At 44.8% G+C, this 23,426-nt stretch overlaps 1 protein-coding gene and 1 pseudogene across 1 annotated transcript; one reads left to right on the forward strand and one right to left on the reverse strand.

Annotated features, from left to right (window-relative positions):
* Nucleotides 1-5,940: 5,940 nt before the first annotated feature.
* On the reverse strand, nucleotides 5,941-23,081 carry LOC147337480 (uncharacterized). The gene is made up of 4 exons (XM_086262687.1): nucleotides 22,436-23,081; nucleotides 6,794-6,966; nucleotides 6,452-6,629; nucleotides 5,941-6,077 (listed from the first exon to the last, which is right to left on the reverse strand). The coding sequence occupies exons 2-4, from the start codon at nucleotides 6,959-6,961 to the stop codon at nucleotides 5,941-5,943; spliced, it is 483 nt and encodes a 160-aa protein (XP_086118813.1). The 5' UTR covers nucleotides 6,962-6,966; nucleotides 22,436-23,081.
* On the forward strand, nucleotides 17,642-18,397 carry LOC147337481 (uncharacterized; annotated as a pseudogene).
* Nucleotides 23,082-23,426: the final 345 nt, after the last annotated feature.

The raw sequence follows: 23,426 nt of genomic DNA on the forward strand, positions 1-23,426 counted from the left end.
AACAGTTTAACTTTCGTGGGAAAAAAGATTCTGGTTTGACCAACCAGTGATCAGACAATAAATTTAGTTGTTGATATAGTAAATTGGGAGATGCTTCCTGCTTGATTGATGCAGCACAAGTAATTTACTGTATGAGGGAAATTGTCTTTTGGGATACATTTTGAACATACATTTCTGTTGCCCTGTCATCTTAGTGGGTTAATAGCTGATATGCAAATTAGTTGATCGTTCTTAGATTAATGAAAGGTGATTGAATTCTAGCACGAGTGAATGGGATGTGTTGGAGTTTGTTGTGTGTTGAGTGGAGACTCTAAAACACTGAGTTTCCTGTTTTGATGTGCGAGTGAATCCTGTACCTAGATACACAACTCTGAATACGTCGGAACAAACTTCTTTTGTGAAGTTCATGACAACATGTCACATGTTTTATGATGACGGAAAAAGAAAAAGGAAGATTGAATAAAATAGATCTGTGGCCTAAATGAGTGAAAAGCACAGACCTGGGGATTAAAGACTATATAATACTATAATAATATAATAATACTATAATACTATAATAAGACTTTAGGCTTATGTTGTGTGTTGTGCAGCTGATGGTTGGTTTGGAGTTAATCTAGCTGATGATTTTTCTTTTGTTGTGAAGTTGAGCCTGCCAATTAGTATGATGGTATGATAAACCATGCTAATGGTATGATTTACCCTCCTGAGATGAGGAGCTTGTGTCATGACTTAACAAGGCCTTTTTATTTTGATACTTTCACAGTGCACTGAAAGTTTTGTTTGATAATCTCTGTCATTTGAGCAGATCTGCACGATTAGAACAGAAAGCGCTGTACGACACGTCGTCGAGGAAATTGTTACAAGTGAGTTTCTCCACATTAAAATGGGCTCAGGAGAAAGCCACTTATTTGGGACAATTAGAAAGTAAGTTCCTGTCCAAAAAGGATTCAGCGATGTAATCCAAGCTAAAGTTCTTCTTTTTCTTTTTGAAATGACGTCATTTTGCTGAGAGTGGAAACTAAATGCAACAATGGGTTCCACTATCAGCAAAGAAAGAAAGAATGAATGTATGAATGAATGAATGAATGAAAGAGAAAAAAAACTGACTGACTGGTAAAAGCTGACAAAAGCTGACAAGACTTTACTGATGTAACACGACTGTGCGAAGTTAACCCCCACCTGACAAAGGTGCAGATGAAATCTATGTGTGTTTCCTTTTACAGGAGCAGAAAGATGACAGCAACATTCGAGGTTGCGTGATCATTTAACCTTTTAAGTGCCACTTTCTGTGTCGGTGCATCTACCAGGGGTGTTATTCACTACCTTGTGTTGCTCACAGAGGAAACTGTGAGAAAGTGTGTATACATCTGCGCAGCGCTAACTTTTGCATTTCTTTTCTACAGCATTTCAGTTCTTCATGTGATTTATACCAGGACAACTGGTTGATGGGTTTTTTTTACTACAGGATTTCTGGGTTTATGTGTGAAGAAAACTGTGTTTACAGGTTATGAGTGGTGATGCTGTTACACTGTGTTGTTGGGAAAATGTGAAGGTTACTTTGACAATGTGAATAACATGTGAGAAATTTCCTGTGTTGAAAACTAGTGTCACTTCTTTCCACAGCTATGGATGGCTAACTTTATGGTCTTTTTATGGCACCCCTGGAACCTGTCGACCTGCGTCTGACCAACGATGGTCACTGTGTATTGCTAATGTTTGTTTTTCTATGACTGCATGTAGAGGATTCGGCAGAAGCGGACAAGTGACATGAGAAAAACAAATAGGAGATGCAGTGTTTATGGAAAAGTTTAATATGGAGCTCATTAGCTGGCCACTTTTGAAGCTCCTAGTGATATATGAGTGGAGTGACTTTGCTTAAGGGAAGTCACCGATTACATTAATGTTGACTGAGTACATGGGATGATCCATGTCTGAGGCAAATTAGGGTAATAGTTGTAGTTTACTGATTTGAGAAAACCTGCACATGACACTTGTCTTGCTGATGTTGAATGCTTATTGCTCTTATGATACAATTGTTTACAGGTATGAAGTTTGATTTCACTTCCAGATTTTGCTTTCCAGGCCATGATGGTGTGTATGCAGGCTCCTGGGAGAGCAAGGTGTTAAGCAAACTTAATATGCAAGACACACTAATATCTTTTATTGCAGGGTTACGGAGCTACTCCAGCGGAGATGCCCTGATGTTGCCTGGGACATGATCTAGCTAACCTTTTTCTTTAAGACAGGGATCCAGGTTTGATGAGTTGACGCGTGGGAGTGTCCATGCGTCAAGAGGTGGAGTCCAAGGATTAACATTAAACAATGTTTTCTATTATTGTTGCAGTGATTTGTGTGATTAACCGTTTATTTACAGGTATTAAACCTATGCAAGTGGTGCATCCATGTTCAGATGAGGCTTTGATGGCCTATAAGTGAAGTTCACTGAACTAAAGAATGTGGTTTGATGATTGTTGACATGCTCTCCAAATAGAAGTTTTTCCTCCTGGCAAGGAAATACAGGTACAGCAGTAATCTCCTGAGGAATCTTCAGAGGCCCAGTGAGAAGCGAGAACCATTCCAGGCATAGCTGACAGCCCAGGCAGTGGTTGAGGTCAAAGGTCAAGCTGGTCGGGGCCCATCATGAGATCAGACCTTGGAGCCACAGCAAGGACCATGAAACTGCATTGGAATGAGAGCTGTGCCAAGGGGGATTTCCAGAGGCCAACAGAGGAGATTGTGGACAACGGACGGGCACCTGAAGGATGAGGGGAGCGTGCCAAGCTCCATCGACAACGCAGAGGGAGTCTAAGGATGGCATCATGATTCTGTGAAAGCACAGGAACCAGAAGCTATGGTGGTGATGACAGCAGTTTCCTATGAACATCACCTAATGCTGTGCCACTGCACTGTGCATACGATGACACTGTGAAGGCTGCTGGGATCATAACAGCAGTAAGATAACTGAACCCAGCACCCTTTCCACAGAGAGGTTTTTCTGCAGAGCGTGGACAGTGGAGGATTCATAAATATCCCCCTCACAAGACGAAGGCCTGAAGTGAGGTGATGGGGTTGGTAGAGGCCATAAAACTTGAGTGCTGAGAGGTCTGCAGCTTTGGAGATAGCTGAGACCCATGTTGACAAACAACAAAACCAACTGGTATGTTTGAATGTTTATTCTACATACATTTGGACTATGGACAGTGATGGAAACAACTGGAAGAGACATTCATGATGCCCTGCAGAACTCAAACCACTCTGCAGAGAGACATGTGATTTGCACACCCGGAGGAAGCACCACCAAGCTGAGATGTTTTTGAAAATGTTACTTTCTTATTTTAACTGTTAAATTAACAATTTCTTTGTTTGCTTGTAGGATGCAGTTTGCCATTGGATGAGATCAATGAGGAATGGGATAACTGCTAATACATTTGTTAAACTGTGTACTTTTTCAGTAATTTAGGGTGATTTGACATAGGCTGAGTATAAAAATGTTTGCATTGAAACTATCAGACATGAGGTATTCATACCTGGGAACTTTTCTAGCATAAAGGTCAATAAAGGGGGGAATGTTAGGTTTTGTATTGTTGATTGTCATTTATGCTTAGAAATATTTAACCATATATGCTTAGAGGTGTATAATCATTTGTAGATTGAAAGAATGTCTCATCCTAGGAGGTCTGTAACAACTCTGTGTAGCATGAAGAGGGGAGTGCGTTCACTCCTCTACAGAGTGTTCTGGCATAGATCACACACCTCCTAGGAGAGGTCGTATCTTCTCTTGCTGATATATGGTTTAGCAAACACACGTGTATTTCTTTAAGTATAAGAGCCTTTTGTTCAGATGGAGCCCTAGACTCCTGGCACCAGCTTTGGGGAGTCTTCACAGGGTCACATCTTGACCACACACACACACACACACACATACACACACACACACACACACACACACACAGGCAAAGTACTCTTTGTGTGTATGTAGACGTCATATGTTAATGAACCTATGCATATTCATATCATGTAACCTCAATAAAAGAGCAGTGTTACGGGAGAACGGACGAGAGCAACTGGGGTCAAGCGAAGGAACGGCGTTTGTCCGGTTCTCTCCCGTGCACGAGAAACATGAAGAACTTTGCCTACTCGTGTCTTGCTTTGCTGTGTAATTATATTGTCCTCAACGTTCCAGCGGATAGGTTCAAGCTACAAACCTATCAACCTGTTTGCCCAGCACGGGTATATTGAATTCTATAAGATGAAGCCATGAATACGTATATCTGAATCTTCTATCAAAAGTTACAGCTATTTATATGAAGTTGTACAAGAACGCTTTCTTTCACCAAGACAGTGGGTTTCTCGCTATTACATACATTTGAATGGGGAACTCTGAATTCTGTACATTAATATGAATAGATATCTATTTTACAGGATAGACAATATAAACATATTTAAAATTAAAGGAATTGAAGTGTACATTGTGCCTTGGTTTAGTGTCTGGAAGAGTCCTGTCTCAGTCAATTATAGATGATGTGAGAGGGCGGGTGTGTGTGTTTAGGGCACGGATGGCTTGGGGATAGAAGCTCCTCTTGAGTCTCTCTGTCCTTGCCCGGAAGATGCGGAACCTTCTACCAGATTGCAGAAGTTGGAACAGTTTGTTGCCTGGATGGGACGGGTCCTTCAGTATCTGCGCTGCTCTAGTCCGGCATCTCCTGGTGTAGGTGTCCTGAAGCAGGGGGTTTCTCGCTATTACATACATTTGAATGGGGAACTCGTCCGACAGAAAGTATAGGTTTTCATTAAGTGAATAACTTGAAAATCTTAGCTCAAACAGCTGCAAAACCTGTTTGCCCAGCACAGGGATATTGAGGTCTGCAAGATAAAGCCATAAATATGTGAGTCTGAGTCGTCTATCAAAAGTTATATGAAGTTGTACAAAAACGCTTTCTTTCACCAAGACAGTGCGTTTCTCACTGTTACATGCATTTGAATGGGGAACTCGCACGAAACAAAGTATAGGTTTTCATTATGTGAATAACTTGAAAATCTTAGCTCAAACAGCTGCAAAACCTGTTTGCCCAGCACGGGGATATTGAATTCTATAAGATGAAGCTATGAATACGTATATCTGAATCTTCTATCAAAAGTTACAGCTATTTATATGAAGTTGTACAAAAACGCTTTATTTCGTCAAGACAGTGCGTTTCTGACGATTACATGCATTTGAATGGGAAACTCGCCCGAAACAAAGTATAAGTTTTCATTATGTGAATAACTTGAAAATCTTAGCTCAAACAGCTGCAAAACCTGTTTGCCCAGCACGGGGATATTGAATTCTATAAGATGAAGCTATGAATACGTATATCTGAATCTTCTATCAAAAGTTACAGCTATTTATATGAAGTTGTACAAAAACGCTTTATTTCGTCAAGACAGTGCGTTTCTGACGATTACATGCATTTGAATGGGAAACTCGCCCGAAACAAAGTATAAGTTTTCATTATGTGAATAACTTGAAAATCTTAGCTCAAACAGCTGCAAAACCTGTTTGCCCAGCACGGGGATATTGAATTCTATAAGATGAAGCCATAAACATGTGTGTCTGAGTCGTCTAGCAAAAGTTAAATCATGACTGGAAATCTACCTCTCTTTATAGGTATTTTAACCAATACTAAACTACTGCATGTTTCCATCAATAGTTAAACCACCTAAACACATAATTGTACTTATTCCTCAAATTGGACACCCTTTATAAATAAAAAAAAACCCAAATGTCTCACAATGTATCATGTCAATATTAATATCCTAAAATAAGAAAGCATTGCATGTGATGTAACAGAGAAACAAACTAAACAAAAAAAGGACAATAGGCATGTTTCATTTGCTGAATACTTTATTAAAAGACAGTTTCCTATTTACATTTATATGTTTCACAGAAGTTTGTAATTTTTACTCTGGGATGGGGATGCATGATGTGCGTCCTGCGCCACCCAAACGATCTGAAGCGTATCGGAGCCATTTCTGCACTGCTTGTGCAAAGACAAACTCGGACATAGAGTTTGCCCCTAACTGCTGCGTCAGGCCATCTAGGACAAAAATACACACACACACACACACAAAAGTGAATTAGAGCACATGAGTAAGCTCTTTTTAACTGTCTTCAGCGGGGAGAAAGTATGTAAACTCCTAGGCTGATAAACATGAAAGTCACCAGGCGTAAATCTACAAACTGCTGCATTTGATTCCCAAAGAGCTATGAGCGGAAAAAGTGATAAGTCTTAGCATGGTGTGCCGTGTATCCTTTAAAACAAAATAAACATGGGGTCCTCGGGCTGTACAAACTACAACCCGAGGACTAAACAAGCCAAAGACCAAAGACTCCATCTCCAGATTAACCGGACATGAAAGTCTTGTTATTGAGAAAGACAAAGTAATATAGCAAAAAAACGGTAAAGCTTACCAAATATGCATCTGCAGAGCACTGTATCTTTAAATGCCATTTTTTGCTTTGTCTGGTCCTTGGTTTTTTTCCCTGCCCAGTTTAGTACCGAGGCCAGCTGGTTTGTAATGGCATAAGCCATTACACGGCGGACTCGCACCTCCAATGTGGTCCCTCCAATCAAGGCAAAGCGTCTCACCTATAGACACATTTTAAGAGATGGAATTAGCGTGTCTCATGTCTTAAATGTGTACACAAGTGCTTGTGTGTTTTAATCAACAGGCCGTCTTTATGTATTTAAATCACATCTGACAGCTATTATACTTTATAGTTACAAAGTGTACATAACCTTTATATACTTACCATTGCCTTATTTGCCTCTTGTGATTGAAGAGATGCCTCTGCATTGTTTAGCTCCTCAATGTTGTGCAAGGGCAAATCCAGAGGCAGTACCCCAGCATCTACCGATTCATTGCAGCCAGTATTGCGGATGGCTCTGACCTCCTCACGGAGTTCGTTAACAGCTCTCATCAGGTCTGACAGAAAAAGATAATTTTTTTTAAGTAAGCTAAATTTAGCTGATCCGTGCAGGTGAATGAATTTACCCTGTCTAAAGAAATCAAGAGAAACGCCCCGGACTACTCAGTCACTAATTACTGTTACTGTACTTTTATTACAAGTATTATACTGTAAAAGCAACAGGACGCACCCTGCTGCAGCTCCTGTGCAGAGCTGAGTATTAAATATGTGCAAACAACAGCATGTTTTCAGTCTCTTGCCACATCTGTAAAGACAGTAACATTTTTTTTAAAAGCTTGTGCTTCAGTAACTCCTCATTAATCAGGAACTATGGATTAAAGTACTGTAGTGTACTGTAATACTGAAAAAATTGTAAGAGAAGAACTTCAGATCCTGAGTGTGTGAGGACAGAAGAATCAGCTTTATTTCAATTTTGAGGGATAAAATTTACATTTGAGTTTGATGGTTCTGTTCTCTTTGTGATTACAGGAGCTGCCCTCAGATTCAGACCTCAGCACCACCCAGTGACAGCAGACAGATCATCCAACATGTTCACATGTTAACTGCAAAACGAACTGATGAAAACAATACAAAGGTTAAAGTACCACACGTGCTATAGTGAAAGCTGCAGCTGTTTTATTAATAAAGTTAAAGACAAAAAAACAAAAGGATTAATCACCCCTGTAACTGTGTCACTATATATCAGCATTAACAGGACCTCAGTTTGGTGTTTCACAGAGCTGCTGATCTCAGACCTGCATAGCTTCCGTTTTAAACACTTGATGTACTCAGCTGCATGAAGGGCAGGTTTGAGTTTTCTGACACAATTAAATAAAACCTGATGAAGGTCAAAGGTCGTCACTTGTGTGTTGAACTACAAACTTGTGATCTGGAATTCTTTCACAGTTTTTTGCAGATAGTGTGTTATTTACCATAAAGTAATTCAGAGTTATTCATACCAGAGTAACCAGAGAGGATCAGATATTTTTAAATATGTAGCCGAGTGGTAAATTAATAATAATATTTTCCATTTCAGTTAACCAAATATCCATTTAAGGTTCAAAAAGGGGTCTTAAAATGTTGTTTCTTTGTTTCCATGTATGGTAAGGCAAGAATGTTATTGGGTAATTTAATGTTATTGCTTGTGCTATTTCTTTGGTTATCTGCATGTTGTGTGCACTTGAAGCTGTTAATTTTATAGGTTTGTGTAGTTGCATATTGTGGTCACTGGGGGGGGGGGGGGGGGGGGGGGGCAGTGCTTAAGGGTTAACTGCAGCTTTCCAAAAAAAACTTAACAAGAAATGCATCTTGGGACTTCCTGTTTACTTTTCTTTTTGTTGTGGATGTGGAACGGGAATGTTGTGAAGGAGTTAAATTGTTGGTAAGGAATTGTTAAATATGCACATAACTCATTGAAACATATTGTTATAATTGTAGTGCAGTGGCAAAACGTCAGTATTTTAACAAGATGATGTATTTCTTAAATGTATGGTGCAAAGGACCTGTATGTGCAGCGTGGAGCGGCCATTTTCTCCATGCAAGGGATAAGCTGCGAGATCATCTGTGTGCTCCAGTATTGCAAGTGAGCTGAGATTTCTGTGGAATGTAAGTGTTTATAAACATGTATGTAACCCTTCCACATTTTTTTAAAGGAGCCTTGTGTGATTTAGTTCTTTGTATTTTGTTCTGCACAGACAGAGGCCACTGCCGTATTTTTGTATTTTGTATTTCATTTCATTTCTTTTATTCCTTGTATTGTAGTGGCGCATCTTTGTTTAATAGGTTATTCTGTTACTTTGCCACGTTACCTCTCGTGCTGTAGATGTTCAGTACAAGTCCATATGGCCGCTGTTTGACAAAAGTAAAGGTCAAAGGACATTTTTTTTAGTTTATTCAGTCGTCATTGACAATAAAACTGCACATTAAGAACCCCAGTAATTGTGTCCTGCGTGGCTAACCATTTCCCAGGCTACATAATTTTGGTACCAGGAGTGGGGTGTGCAGCAGAAGGAGAGTTTTAGTTCACTAACTTTTAACTGGCGGCACAGTGGCATGTTATTTCCTTTTTATTAAAAATACAAAAAATACGGCAGTGGTGAAGACTACAGGGATTAACCATCACTGCGGGAGGACGTGCGGAGGTGGTGATTCTGCAGAGTTGCTGGTGCGGCGCTTGGGACAGAACCCATCTGGACCTGGCAATCGGATAGCAGCAAACAAGATTAGTCTTGTTCCTTGAACTGGACTTTTCCCATAGCATCCTTATTATAGCTAATCTATGCTTAAGCTTGGACTGTGGACTGAATTAGAAGCGCCATGTCAAGTGCTCCAGATGCTGGGGATAATGCCAGTGGTGGGGATTTATCCAGTCAGGGCCCATTAGAGCCGGCAGGACCAAGTAGGGCTCCAGATGATGAGATACAAAACCAGCTTCAGGAGCTGACGAGGTTGAGGGATGACCTTATCAGATTAACTGATGAAACAAGGACTCAAAGGGACAGTGCTGGTCGTGCCCTTAACCGTTCATACATTTGTGTTCCACGTGAATGCCAGGTCCAAGTCTTTACAGGGGAATTGGGAAAGGACGGGAGGTCTGTTGAAGAATTTATTGAAGAGGTTGAAAGAGTGACAAGGTCCAGAGAACAGAGCACCGAGGAACAGTGTGATTTTATACTTTCATTGTTGCGTGGGCCAGCACTTGAGGAAGTGAGGTTATGTATGAGGGGTCAATCAGTTGGGCCAAGTGATTTATTCGCCTATCTAAGAAATGCGTTTGGTGAGAGGCGTAGTGTCACACAGCTTCTGCAGTCTTTTTACAACCGTAAGCAGGCAGATGGAGAAGATCTCCGTGATTATTCCCATGCACTTTCTCAGATACTGAGCTCTGTAGTAAAACAGTCCACAAATGCAATATCTGATGAGAACACTGTCCTAAGGGATCAGTTTATTGAAGGGTTAAAGAATGCCACTCTGAGGCGTGAACTAAGGAAAATGGTCAGGGAGAAACCACACTCTAGTTTGCTAGAGGTGAGGGATGAGGCTCTCCTTTGGGAAATGGAGGATTACTGATCTCATTCCACGAAAGGGTTGAGAAGCCACATGGTTCAATCAGAAGCCTTAGAGGCCCAATGCTCGGTAACTAAAACAGCTCCGAACAACGATCCCCCTTCAGTGTTAGAGGAAGTGCAACGGGCTGTTGCCCACCAGGGAGAGCAGTTAGCAGAATTAGGAAAAGCACTGACTGCACTATCAACTGCTGTAGCAGAACTGTGTAGACGTGCCCCACAGACTCCCCCAGACCCCAAGCCAAGAGTTAAACCACAGCCTGCATTTACACCTGATGGTCAGCCAATTTGTTTTAAGTGCAGAGGGGTTGGGCATATTGCCAGGATATGTCCACAAATCAAACTCGGGTCTAGTGATGCTGCTCCTGTGTCTCCAATAGGGCAGGAAAACTGGAGCCCTCGGTTGTCATGAGCCAAACAATTCGAGGGGAGGCAACTGGCTCACAAACTAAAACACTGAACAAAGATGTAGTTTTAGAGAGGGCCGTTGGGGAATGTAGGACTGTAGAAATCAAACTACAGGGAGTGGAGGTATCATGTCTCCTCGACACTGGCAGTCAAGTGAGTACCATCTCAGAGGGGTTTTTCAACGAACACTGGTCAGCAGAAGACACCAATATCCATTATACCTTTGAATGGCTGAAGATCACGGCAGCTAATGGACTGGAGATACCTTATGTAGGCTATGTGGAGCTGGAAGTAGAGGCGATGGGGCTGACAATCCCAGAAAGGGGGTTTCTTATAGTCAGAGATTCAGCACAGTCTTGCTCTGTGCCTTGTCTCCTTGGAATGAATGTAATTAAAAAGTGCCAAGAACTAGTACATGGAGAGTTTGAAACCACAATGAAGGGTAACCTTGACAGTAACTGGAGGCAGGCTTTTCAGCGAGTACAAACGGTTAGTGTAGCAAACAGACTTTCATGTGCCAGGCTCGCTGGGAAAGATGCTGTCCATGTCCCAGCCTCATCTGCGGCTACCATCATGGCCAAAGGGCTAAAAACTGTCAGTGAAAAAGGTCCTTTAATGCTTCTTGAACCTGGCAATGCCCCTTTACCTGGAGGTTTGGTAGTTGTGCCAACCTTGATAACATCAGAGAGGCATATTTTTCCTGTTCAGGTCATGAACTTGTCTGATGAAGACATCTGGTTGCAACCCAGGACTAGACTTGGACTTTTGACTGAGGTTGACACTGTAGACAATGACCAGTTGTGTAAAGTTCAGTTTCAGAGAATTTCAGCAGATACAGATGAAGTGAGTGTAAGCACGCGGCCTGAACCACCCACAGATGTTCAATCCATTCTACATAAACTTAAGGTTGGTGGTACTACAGACGAGCAGGCACAACTAGCTTTGCTATTAGGAAAATATTCATTTGTATTTGCAACAGAAGATGAAGACCTAGGGTACACAGACAAAGTGCAACATGAAATACACCTCACAGATGACATACCTGTGACACAGCCCTACAGACGGATTCCCCCCACACAATACAATGAAGTGAGAGAACACATTGGCAAGTTGTTACGGAAGGGAGTAATCAAAGCGAGTTCTAGCCCATATGCTTCCCCAATAGTGCTAGTCAGAAAGGTTGATGGTAGTCTGAGGCTGTGTGTCGACTACAGGAAGCTCAACTCAAAAACCAGGCGGGATGCTTTTCCCCTCCCAAGAATCGATGAAAGCTTTGATGCGCTGAGGGGTGCTAAGTTCTTCTCCACAATAGATTTAGCAAGTGGGTATCACCAGGTAGCCATGCACGAACGTGATAGGCCCAAGACAGCATTCACAACCCCTTTTGGCCTTTATGAGTACGTAAGGATGCCCTTCGGTGTGTGTAACGGGCCCGCAACATTTCAGCGACTCATGCAGGCAACAATGAGTGACCTCATTTTCCAGATGCTACTTGTGTATCTTGATGACATTTTAGTTTTTTCTGAAACATTTGATGAACATCTCCAAAGACTTGAAACTGTACTCAGACGCTTGGCTGAAACTGGTCTTAAGGTGAAGCTCGAAAAATGTGCCTTTCTTCAGGACACAGTGAAGTTCCTGGGACACCAAGTGTCAGCTGAGGGGGTGGGGACGGACCCATCCAAAGTGTCTGCTGTTAAAGACTGGAAGGTTCCAACCACTGCCAAAGAGCTCCAGTCTTTTTTAGGGTTTTGTAGCTATTACCGGAGGTTTATCAGAGGCTTCTCACAGACTGCAGGGCCACTACATGACCTGGTGAACAAATGCTTAAGTGCAAAGAAATCTGGATGGGCAGGCCGCCATTTTGATGCAATGTGGACTCCCACGTGTAGTTCAGCTTTTGAGGGGTTGAAGGAAAAACTTACCTCTGCCCCTATTCTTGGTTTTGCTGATTTCACACAGCCTTTCGTACTGGAAACAGATGCCAGTCAAAATGGTTTAGGGGCGGTATTGTATCAGCAACAGGGTGACACAAAGCGAGTCATAGCCTATGCCAGTCGTCGGCTACGCCAGGCTGAGAGGAATGACCGTAATTACAGCAGCATGAAGCTAGAGTTACTAGCTTTGAAGTGGGCTGTTGCTGAGAAATTTAGGGGATACTTACTCGGTTCGAAGTTTGTTGTGCTCACTAACAACAATCCCCTTTGCCATCTTAAAACGGCTAAGTTGGGCGCAGTAGAGCAGAGATGGGTCGCCCAGTTGTCAGTTTTCGATTTTGAAGTGAAGTATCGACCTGGGAGTTCTAATGCTGCTGCAGATGCCCTCTCAAGGCAGAAGTTTGCAGGGGAGCCGGAGGTTGATCCAGATTCAGAATTTGATGACTGTGTCCCTGTCTGCAGCCTGGTAAGGCGAGGGACTGCTCTGGAACCAGATCTTGTAGCTAAAGGTCTTGAATGCTATGAGGTGAGACAGATACGTGCTTGGGAGTCAGGCTCAGGAGTGGTGACAGAGCAAGGGAATACTCCTACGCTCCCAGGCTATACCAGAGAGGAATTATTAGCATTTCAGGGCAGTGATCCTACCATCACAGGGTTCAGAACCTTTTGGGATCGTGGAAAGAAACCTAGTTACAAGGAAAGGGCAGCCTTATCCAACCTGGTGAGACGACTTTTAAAACAGTGGAACCTTATTCAGGAAAGGGAAGGTTTGTTGTACAGGGTTGTTCCAGAGTCCCTCCATGGGCCAGTATGGCAGTTGCTTTTGCCTGTTTGCCTCAAAGGTCAGGTCCTAGAGAGTGTCCACAACAAGATGGGGCACCAGGGGATTGAGCGCACAGTGAACCTGCTAAGGGGGAGGTGTTTTTGGGTAGGTTACTATGAGGATGTGGAGAACTGGGTTAAGAACTGTGAAAGGTGTGTCTTGTCTAAGATGCCGCAGCCAAAGATTAATGCCCCATGCAGGCCTTTCTGGCATCCAGGCCATTGGAGGTAGTAGCTGTGGACTTTACTGTCCTTGAACCAGCATCAGATGGTCGGGAAAGTGTGCTGGTTGTGACTGACGTGTTCACAAAGTTCACACAGGCATTTCCGACTAAAGATCAGAAAGCCGACACTACAGCTAAGGTTTTGCTCAGGGAATGGTTTATGAAGTATGGAGTGCCAGAAAGACTCCACTCAGATCAAGGACGAAATTTTGAGAGCGAGATTATAGCAGAACTTTGCAAGTTGTATGGTGTTAAAAAGACCAGGACGACTCCATACAGACCACAAGGAAATGCTCAGTGTGAAAGATATAACAGGACTCTTCATGATTTACTGAGAACGCTTCCACCTGAAAAGAAAAGAAGGTGGCCAGAATATCTACCTGAGCTTGTGTATGCTTATAATGCTACTCCTCATTCAACAACAGGGTACTCACCCTACTATCTTCTTTTTGGTTTTGAGCCTCGCCTTCCAGTTGATGCACTGTTAGGCCGTGAGTGTGTATCAGACAACGGTCAGAACTGGCTCTCTGTTCACCAAGAGAGACTTAAGCAGGCCCACACGCGAGCCAGAGAGTATTCTGAACAAAAAGCAGCAGAACGGATTTCATTTCAAAACAAGAAAGTCCATTGCCCCCCCGTTTACATTGGGCAGTTTGTTTTTCTTCGCCATCGGCCCTTGGGGAGGCATAAAATCCAGGATGCTTGGGGGCCCACTATTTACAAAGTAGTGGATGTCCAAGGCACCACACACACTGTGGAACCTTTTGAAGGAGGGCCAACGAAAAATGTTCATAGGTCAGAGCTGCGACCATGTGCAGCCCCGGGTCAGAAGCCCAGAACTCAAACCAAACTACAAACCAATGCTCACCCAGTGGTTGGAGAGGAACCAGTGGTATCTGAACCAGATTTTGTCATTGTTGAGGAAGTTGATCGTCTACCTCGGTTAGATGTGCCACAAGTGTCCTTATGGTCAGAGAGGGACATTTTTCCAGTGTCAGCACAGGCAGATGGTCTCGGGTCAGAGGGACCTGAAACAAGTTTTACTGATATGACTAAGAGAGAGAGAGACTTGGGGACTTGTTCCGATGGCGGAGGCAGTGACTTCCCTGATTCCGACTGCATTGGGCCAGAGTTCAGGCCCAGGATTGAGGTGGAGGGTGGCAAAGGCTCTAAGCCTGTTTCCGCTGTCAGGAAAAGTGAGCGGAGTACTGCAGGGTCACATTCAAACCTGTTTCATTTGCCCAAATCTGCCTGCAATGCTGTAGCAATTAGCACTGACGTGGCATCTCAGATTTGAACAAGTCTAGGGGCAGCTCTGTTTGGAAAAAAAAACAAAACAAAACAAAACACAACACTGCGGGGGGATTTTCCATTCAGTCGAGGTTTAGTAGTCACCGAGGGCGTTGACTGATTGCAGGGGAGAATGTAGCCGAGTGGTAAATTAATAATAATATTTTCGATTTCAGTTAAACAAATATCCATTTAAGGTTCAAAAAGGGGTCTTAAAATGTTGTTTCTTTGTTTTCATGTATGGTAAGGCAAGAATGTTATTGGGTAATTTAATGTTATTGCTTGTGCTATTTCTTTGGTTATCTGCATGTTGTGTGCACTTGAAGCTGTTAATTTTATAGGTTTGTGTAGTTGCATATTGTGGTCACTGGGGGGGGGGGCAGTGCTTAAGGGTTAACTGCAGTTTTCCAAAAAAAACTTAACAAGAAATGCATCTTGGGACTTCCTGTTTACTTTTCTTTTTGTTGTGGATGTGGAACGGGAATGTTGTGAAGGAGTTAAATTGTTGGTAAGGAATTGTTAAATATGCACATAACTCATTGAAACATATTGTTATAATTGTAGTGCAGTGGCAAAACGTCAGTATTTTAACAAGATGATGTATTTCTTAAATGTATGGTGCAAAGGACCTGTATGTGCAGCGTGGAGCGGCCATTTTCTCCATGCAAGGGATAAGCTGCGAGATCATCTGTGTGCTCCAGTATTGCAAGTGAGCTGAGATTTCTGTGGAATGTAAGTGTTTATAAACATGTATGTAACCCTTCCACATTTTTTTAAAGGAGCCTTGTGTGATTTAGTTCTTTGTATTTTGTTCTGCACAGACAGAGGCCACTGCCGTATTTTTGTATTTTGTATTTCATTTCATTTCTTTTATTCCTTGTATTGTAGTGGCGCATCTTTGTTTAATAGGTTATTCTGTTACTTTGCCACGTTACCTCTCGTGCTGTAGATGTTCAGTACAAGTCCATATGGCCGCTGTTTGACAAAAGTAAAGGTCAAAGGACTTTTTTTTTTTGTTTATTCAGTCGTCATTGACAATAAAACTGCACATTAAGAACCCCAGTAATTGTGTCCTGCGTGGCTAACCATTTCCCAGGCTACATAATTATATAACTTTCTACAGGACTGAATGTAATATCTTTATGTAAAAGTCCAGAGCCTCTGGGGAGTGTCCGAGTATTTATAACATTACACAAACCAAAAGTCTCCACCACAGTGTTCATGAAATGCTGGGTTTATCCATCTTCTGGGGTGGGCCTACGGAGAAATGCAGAAGATTTCCCTGTGAGGGAGCTGCTGGTGAAGATCATGAGTCCTGCTTGATCAATGCAATGAGCTTCAGTATTCCTGTTGTTTCTTAAACGATGCCTCTCTCAGTGGGTCAACAGAACATCTGGCACAGGACAGCTGTGATGAAAGAAAAGTTTCTCCAAACCTCTGGACCCAGGAAACCCAGCTTGGTCCTGATGGTCTCCCTCACTAGTTTCTCCCCAGGGTGAATGTAGCTGTTGATAAAATATGGATTCTATTATGAAATGAAAAGAACAAATTACACTACACTACTGAAACATTCTGCTGATGTTTTTAAAGTTTCCATGTTACCAGGCTGTAGAGGGCTCTGAAGATTTAAACAGTTTTAGATCCATTACACTCACAGTCTTATGTTAAAATCTCAAAGGACAGCATTATATTTTTGATATTAACAGCAACGCTGGGCCTCTGTAAAGTGTGCAGCTGATCTCATCGCTGTCTAAAAATGGATAAAAAAAAAACCTAAGAAGTGCTGAATCCTTCAATAACACAGACTATTAGAGTAACAGGTGTGTAGCATCGCTAACTAGCTAGCAACAAGCCTCCAACACAGTGCGTATGCTAGCGGCTAATCTAGCGAACGAATTAACAACAGAGTGATTTTAGAACTATACGCTGTGTGTCTTTTTTATAAGAGTGACATGGTTGTATTTACCTTAATTAAACAAGTCGTCAGTCGCGATAAACCAGCAAAAAACTCAAGTTGCTGGGCTAAGTAAAAAGTGTAGAGGGGCGGGTTTGCGGTCACATCCAGCGGGTGTGTGGGCGGGAGCGTTACACAGTCGCTCCACCTCAAGTCACTACTGCGCAGACTCTGGCTCCAAATTTGAAAGAAGGCAGCCTCCACAGGCGGGATATTTTGGCTTCATTTTTGCACAATGGGAGGAGGCGGTGTCACGTCGTCCATCTTTTATACAGTCATTTGCGGGCTACCAGGGGACCTAGAAGAGAGAAATACATCGCCCACGGAGGATGCCGAAGCACGCTCCAATAGACGCACACACACACAGTACTCTTAAGGTAAGCACTCTTTCGCACACACATACAACGGCTGTCTCCCAATTCAGGGTCTGCAGCCTTAAAGTACGCATTTCAAGGCCGATTACGTCACAGCGGCGCGCCCAAGGCTGTCCCAATTCAAAATGCAGCCCTGAAATGCGTCCTTCATTTCCCTGAATTTTAAGGCTGTGGCAGTGTAGACTTCGTGGTCCCGTATATCCCACAATTCATAGCGCGGCAGTCGGTGTGGAGAATTCTGCCGCAGACGGCAGAAGCGGAGCGGCCGAAGAGTAAACTGTGAAAAGTAAGTACTGAATATTATGTCACTTATTTATGTGCAAATGTTTAATAACGAAGAAAATTAAACAATATTGTTGGCCACATGTCGGCAAAGTTATGTGACATTAGTGACGTTTGTACTAACTTGGTTTTAAAGCCTTTACTTTAAAATATACACCTGTGGAGGACCACCAGGTGGCTCCACTCACACCCAAGTTGAAGGGAAGTGTTGGGGTGGAGATTTTGGCGCTCACTATATGTGAAGTTCTGAGAGTCAGTTAATAAAGTTGGAGTGAGACACTGAGACCTCTCCTGTCGTTATTACATACCTCCACATTGGTGACCCCTGTAGCGAACATGCTAAGGCTCGACGACGAAGCCTGGAAGCATCGGCTGCCGCCGGACTTTCACCTCCGCCGATGGCTGCATTTGCTGTGGCGCTTAAATTGCCGGATTTTTGGCTTCACGATCCTCCTTCATGGTTCGTGCACGTAGAAGCTCAGTTTGCTCTTCGTGGAGTCAGCTGACGATACTAAATACCACCATGTGGTGGCCTCACTTGACCCGCTGTCAACCCGCCGCATGATGACTCTCCTCCGGGACCCCCCAGCCCAAGGCAAGTACGCCGCCCTCAAGGCGCTGCTGCTGCGGCGTTACTCCCTCTCTGATGCTGAGCGGGCCGAGAAACTCCTTTCCCTCGCGGGCTTGGGCGATGGCACCGCTCTCGAGCTGGGCGCGGATGACGGAGGATTTCTCTTCACCCACCTCTTTCTCCGACAGCTGCCGGCTCCAGTCCGCGCTGGCCTTGCCAACTCCCCGCTATTGGCCACGAAGGATTACTGCTCCCTTGCAGAAGAGGCGGATCGCATCCTCCTGGCTACCAGGACTTTCGGCGTCCAGGCGATTGTTCAGGACTCACCAGCGTTTTCCCCCGCCCCCTCACCCATGCTCCAGGGGCCCTCCGACTCGTCCACGGTGGCCGGAATCGCTGCACGGCGGCACCGCGGAAAGGGGCTTTGTTTTTATCACCAGCGTTTTGGAGCGAAGGCACGGCGCTGTCTCCCGCCTTGCAGTTTCCAGACCCAGGGAAACGGGCATGTCAGCACTCTGTAGCAGCCGCGACTGCTGGCAACAAGGAAAGGCTGCTTTTCTTAGAGGACTCACGCTCGGGGAGGCGTTTCCTGGTGGACTCCGGCTCACAGAAGAGCCTTCTTCCCCCGGCTGGCTCGGACAGGCTAGCTGAGGGCTGCGGGCCATTGCTAACAGCGGCTAATGGCTCTTCCATCAAAACCTTCAGTGAAAGGTTGGCGACTGTTTGCTTTCACGACCGTGACTTTCAGTGGAACTTTGTTGTTGCTGCTAGCTCTGTGCCTATAATAGGCGCTGATTTTCTTTGTGCTCACGGACTGCTGGTTGATGTTGCTAACAGACGTTTAATCGATGCTGTGTCATTTTCCTCATTACCCTGTTTGACTCGGGGTGCTCAGCCCGTCGTGCATGCTAACTCAGTAGATTCAGGTGACGTTTTTCAGTGTTTGCTTTCTGAGTTTCCCTCACTCTCTGTCCTCACTTTCTCGAGCACGGTGACGAAGCATGGGGTGGAGCATTACATAACTACAGTAGGGCCCCCGGTGTTTGCACGCGCGCGCCGCCTCGACCCTGCCAAACTGGCTGTCGCTCGGGAAGAATTTGCCACCATGGAGCGTCTGGGCATCGTGCAGCATTCGAACAGTGCCTGGGCTTCTCCGTTACACATGGTGCCTAAATCTGATGATCGGTGGCGAACTTGTGGGGATTTCCGTCGTCTTAATAATGTCACAGAGAACGATCGTTATCCCATTCCCCACATCCAAGATTTTTCCGCCCATCTTGCGGGGACCTCGGTATTTTCGAAGATCGATTTGGTACGGGGATATCACCAGGTTCCCGTGCGCGCGGAGGATGTCCCCAAAACCGCCATAATTACACCTTTCGGCCTTTTCGAGTTTCTGCACATGCCGTTTGGCCTGAAAGATGCTGCCCAAACCTTCCAGCGGTTGATGGACTCGGTCTTGCGCGGGCTGCCCTTTGTTTTTGTATATCTTGATGATATACTGGTGGCCAGCAGCTCGAAGGAGCAGCACATGTTCCATCTGCGTCAGGTTTTTCAGCGTTTGGCGGAGCATGGACTGATTATTAATCCGTCTAAATGCCAGTTTGGGTTGCCCGTTCTCGATTTTCTTGGGCAGCGTATTTCCGCCGAGGGCGCGGTTCCGTTGCCTGACAAAGTCCGAGCTGTTTCGGAATTTCCGCGTCCCACGAATGTTAAGGCACTGCAGGAATTTTTGGGGATGGTGAATTTTTACAACCGTTTTCTCCCCAAAGCGGCACATCTGCTGAAGCCCCTTTATGGGGCGTTAAAAGGTAAGAAAGCTAATGACTCCGTTGACTGGTTTCCGGAAAGCATCCAAGCGTTTTCTAATGCTAATGCTGCCCTTCTGGCCCACCCATCCCCCTCAGCGCTGATTGCGTTGACCACCGATGCGTCGGACATAGTGGTGGGTGCAGTGCTGGAACAGCGAATCTCGGGTGTCTGGCAACCGCTCGCCTTTTTCAGCCGTACGCTACGTGACAGCGAACGCAATTACAGCGTTTTTGACAGGGAGCTACTGGCGCTCCACCTGGCGACTCGTCATTTCTGTTTTTTTCTCGAGGGTCGTCACTTTACCGCATACGTGGACCACAAACCCTTGACGTTTGCCATGTCCAAGGTTTCTGATCCATGGAGTGCACGCCATTTCTGAGTTTACCACGGACATTCGGCACGTGGCTGGTAAATCCAATCATGTGGTTGACTGTTTGTCCCGTGCGCTGGTTTCTCCCGTCTTTCTCGGCATAGACTACTCCGCCATGGCTGCCGATCACAGCAGTGACCCGGACATCCTCGCGCTTAAATCCACCCAGACGGGCCTCATACTAGAGGACAGACCTGTGCAGGACGGTGGTCCCCTCCTCGTCTGTGACGTTTCCACCGGCCGCCCTCGCCCAGTGGTTCCCGCTTCCTGGCGTCGTCAAGTTTTTGACTCGGTACATGCTCTCTCTCATCCAGGGGTCCGGGCCTCTGTTAAACTGGTCAGCTCTAAATTTGTTTGGCCAGGCCTTCGCAAATCTGTTAAGGAATGGGCGTCGGCGTGCATTCCCTGCCAGCGTGCGAAGGTTCATAAACACACCAAGGCGCCCCTGGAGCCGTTCTTCATACCCGGCAAACGTTTCGATCATGTGCATGTCGATCTGGTGGGTCCTCTGCCGCAGTCACAAGGTTTTACGCACCTTTTGACTGTTGTTGACCGGACCACCAGGTGGCCGGAGGCGGTCCCCCTGGCGTCCACTACTGCAGCAGTGGTGGCCAAGGCGTTTTTGTCAAGCTGGGTCTCGCGTTTCGGCCCACCTGCGGACATTACGTCAGACAGAGGCCCCCAGTTCATTTCCGTGCTTTGGTCGGCCATGGCTGATGGACTGGGGGCTAAAGTCCACCGCACAACCGCATACAACCCGCAAGCTAATGGGATGTGTGAACGGTTCCACCGGTCGCTTAAGGCTGCTTTTCGCGCCTCCTTAAAGGATGGCAATTGGGTTGACCGCCTCCCGTGGGTTTTGCTTGGGCTGCGCTCTGCGGTTAAGGAGGACCTCGGTGCTTCCCCAGCTGAGCTAGTGTTTGGTCAGCCCCTCCGCGTGCCTGGAGAATTCTTGCCCGAAAATCCTTTTCCTGACACCGTGCCTGACACCTTTGTTCCAAAGACTTTAGAGACTGCGAAGTTTGTTTTTGTCAGGCACGATGCCCACAGGACACCGCTGCGGCCGCTGTATGACGGCCCATTCAGGGTTATTGAACCGGGCCAGAAACATTTTGTTTTGAATTTTGGAGGTCGAAGGGAGACTGTGTGTGTTGACAGACTTAAACCTGCACATGTTCTTCCGGACAGTAATGTAGTGCCGGCCCAGGCCCCTCGCCGTGGCCGCCCTCCTTCGATGGGGTTGACAGACTCTGGTTTTCCCCCCAGGACTACCCCCGGACCACCGGCGTTTGAGCCTCCTTCTGCCTTTCCTGCTCGCCTTCACCAGCCTCATTCACAGGATGGACCTTCCTCTGCCTGTTCTCTCCCTCCCAGGTTCAGTCGTTCGGGTCGTTTGCTTAGACCCAGGGTCCTGGACTGAATAGAGACCTAACTGTGTGTTCAGGGGGGGGGTATGTGTGGCAGACCACCAGGTGGCTCCACTCACACCCAAGTTGAAGGGAAGTATTGGGGTTGAGATTTTGGCGCTCACTATATGTGAAGTTCTGAGAGTCAGTTAATAAAGTTGGAGTGAGACACTGAGACCTCTCCTGTCGTTATTACATACCTCCACACACCGTTCAATAGCTGAGCTTAATCTTACAGAGAATGATTGTTAGAGATATTCTTTTATCAAGTACTCAGATGCAATGAAATATCACTCAGACACTTAATAAGGGTTTTATCAGTCACTGCAGTTTGTCCGGCGCCTGGACATTTTTTCTCTAGCCACCCATTTTTCTTTCTTATTATTTTTTATTAGCTCATAGATATATTTACGTTTACACACACACATACACACCCGTGGTGCTTTCTCTGGCACGAGGAATGGGAGAGGCTATTGACACGGCCTTCTACTTTCAAGCTAGCCTTGAAAGCGGTGTCAATTTTATGTGATGAAACGCAACCTTTTCCCGTTCCACCAGAACTCGAGCAACCAACGATAAACAATTCGGTGGAGTAGTTCAGCCTCCTTAATGTGCTGTAAAATCAACTTACTCCACCAACAAAACAGTAAAACAACAGATCATACGCGTAATGAGTATTATTCTGGGCAACACTGTGTCTTTCTACATTGCTCCAAGCCCTCTTTCAGGCGAGCTGTGTGTAACTTTTCTACCAGTCCTTTTTCAGACGAGAATGTTACTATCCTGTCGTATTTTGACATAAAGCTTGCTCCAAGCCCTCTTTCAGGCAAGCTGCGTAACTTTTCTACCAGTCCTTTTTCAGACGAGACTGTTACTAAGCTGTCATATTTTGACGGGAAACTATTTTATGTACAGACCACAGGTTGCCTCAGTCGTTTTTCGCAAGATGTGAGTGAGTGCTAAATATTCACCTGAGTTATTGTGTGGTTGCTTTGGTTTCCTTCATCAACCCCTGAAGTCGTGGACCTCTTATAAGAACGCTGGCCAGAACCCGAACGTCACGTTTCTGGACTTTATCCTCTGCCTGGAGAGGAGTTGACAGCGTGGGCTTCTCACAACGTCAGGACTTGATGAAGGTTTCCTATTGGAGCATTGAAAAAATATCAATGTCCCTCCGGCTCGAAGGACCAATTAAATGTTAGAGATATTCTTTTATCAAGTACTCAGATGCAATGAAATATCACTCAGACACTTAGAGCAGTTTTAAACGTGCACGGGTGAGAGACTCAGGGAGAGACTCACACACCTCCTTGGTGCAGTCTGGCTTTATTTATACACATCATGAAGCATACAAAAAAGGAAATATCATCCTTATCTTGTCAAGAAAACAGGTGTGGTTGATCAAAAAACTTCGTGTTCTCTACAAGGTTGTTTCTTACTCGTGGGTGGCGGTTTCCTGCTAGTGTGAAGGCAAACAGTGACAATGTGAAGGCAAAGACTGATAATGTGAAGGCAAACAGTTTCCGTTATAGAGTAGGGAGCCAGCAATTAAAATATGCAGCTGGTTGAGTACAGAACAGAAATATAAACACTCTTAGCTGATTATTATATGAATAATAAAACCTTTAAAAACAAAAATACTCTGACAATGATCAAAGCTCATGTAGAAACAAACAAACAATTTTCTCCTTCATTTCTGTCAAACAAAGCTGTATGACACGTTTCCAGTGATTAGTATCATGGTTGCTAGGCAACCTGCGCAGCGCAACGGAGGCTTTTTTTTTTTTTAAACTTTATTGACAAACAACAGTATCAGCGCAACGGAGGCTAGACTGTCCCATTTCACAAGCCTCGCACTTCCGGCCTTAGCGGTCTTTGAGTACGCGGCCCTTGAGGATCGTTGAGGCTGCGTACTTTAAGGCTGCAGACCCTGAATTGGGAGACAGCCAACAAGTGGAGATC

The sequence above is a fragment of the Aulonocara sp. 'chitande type north' Nkhata Bay genome, linkage group LG2 (assembly GCF_057382095.1).
Source record: "Aulonocara sp. 'chitande type north' Nkhata Bay isolate Kocher_YH1m ecotype deep benthic linkage group LG2, A_spYH_male_GT1.1, whole genome shotgun sequence".
Classification (NCBI taxonomy): Eukaryota; Metazoa; Chordata; class Actinopteri; order Cichliformes; family Cichlidae; genus Aulonocara; species Aulonocara sp. 'chitande type north' Nkhata Bay.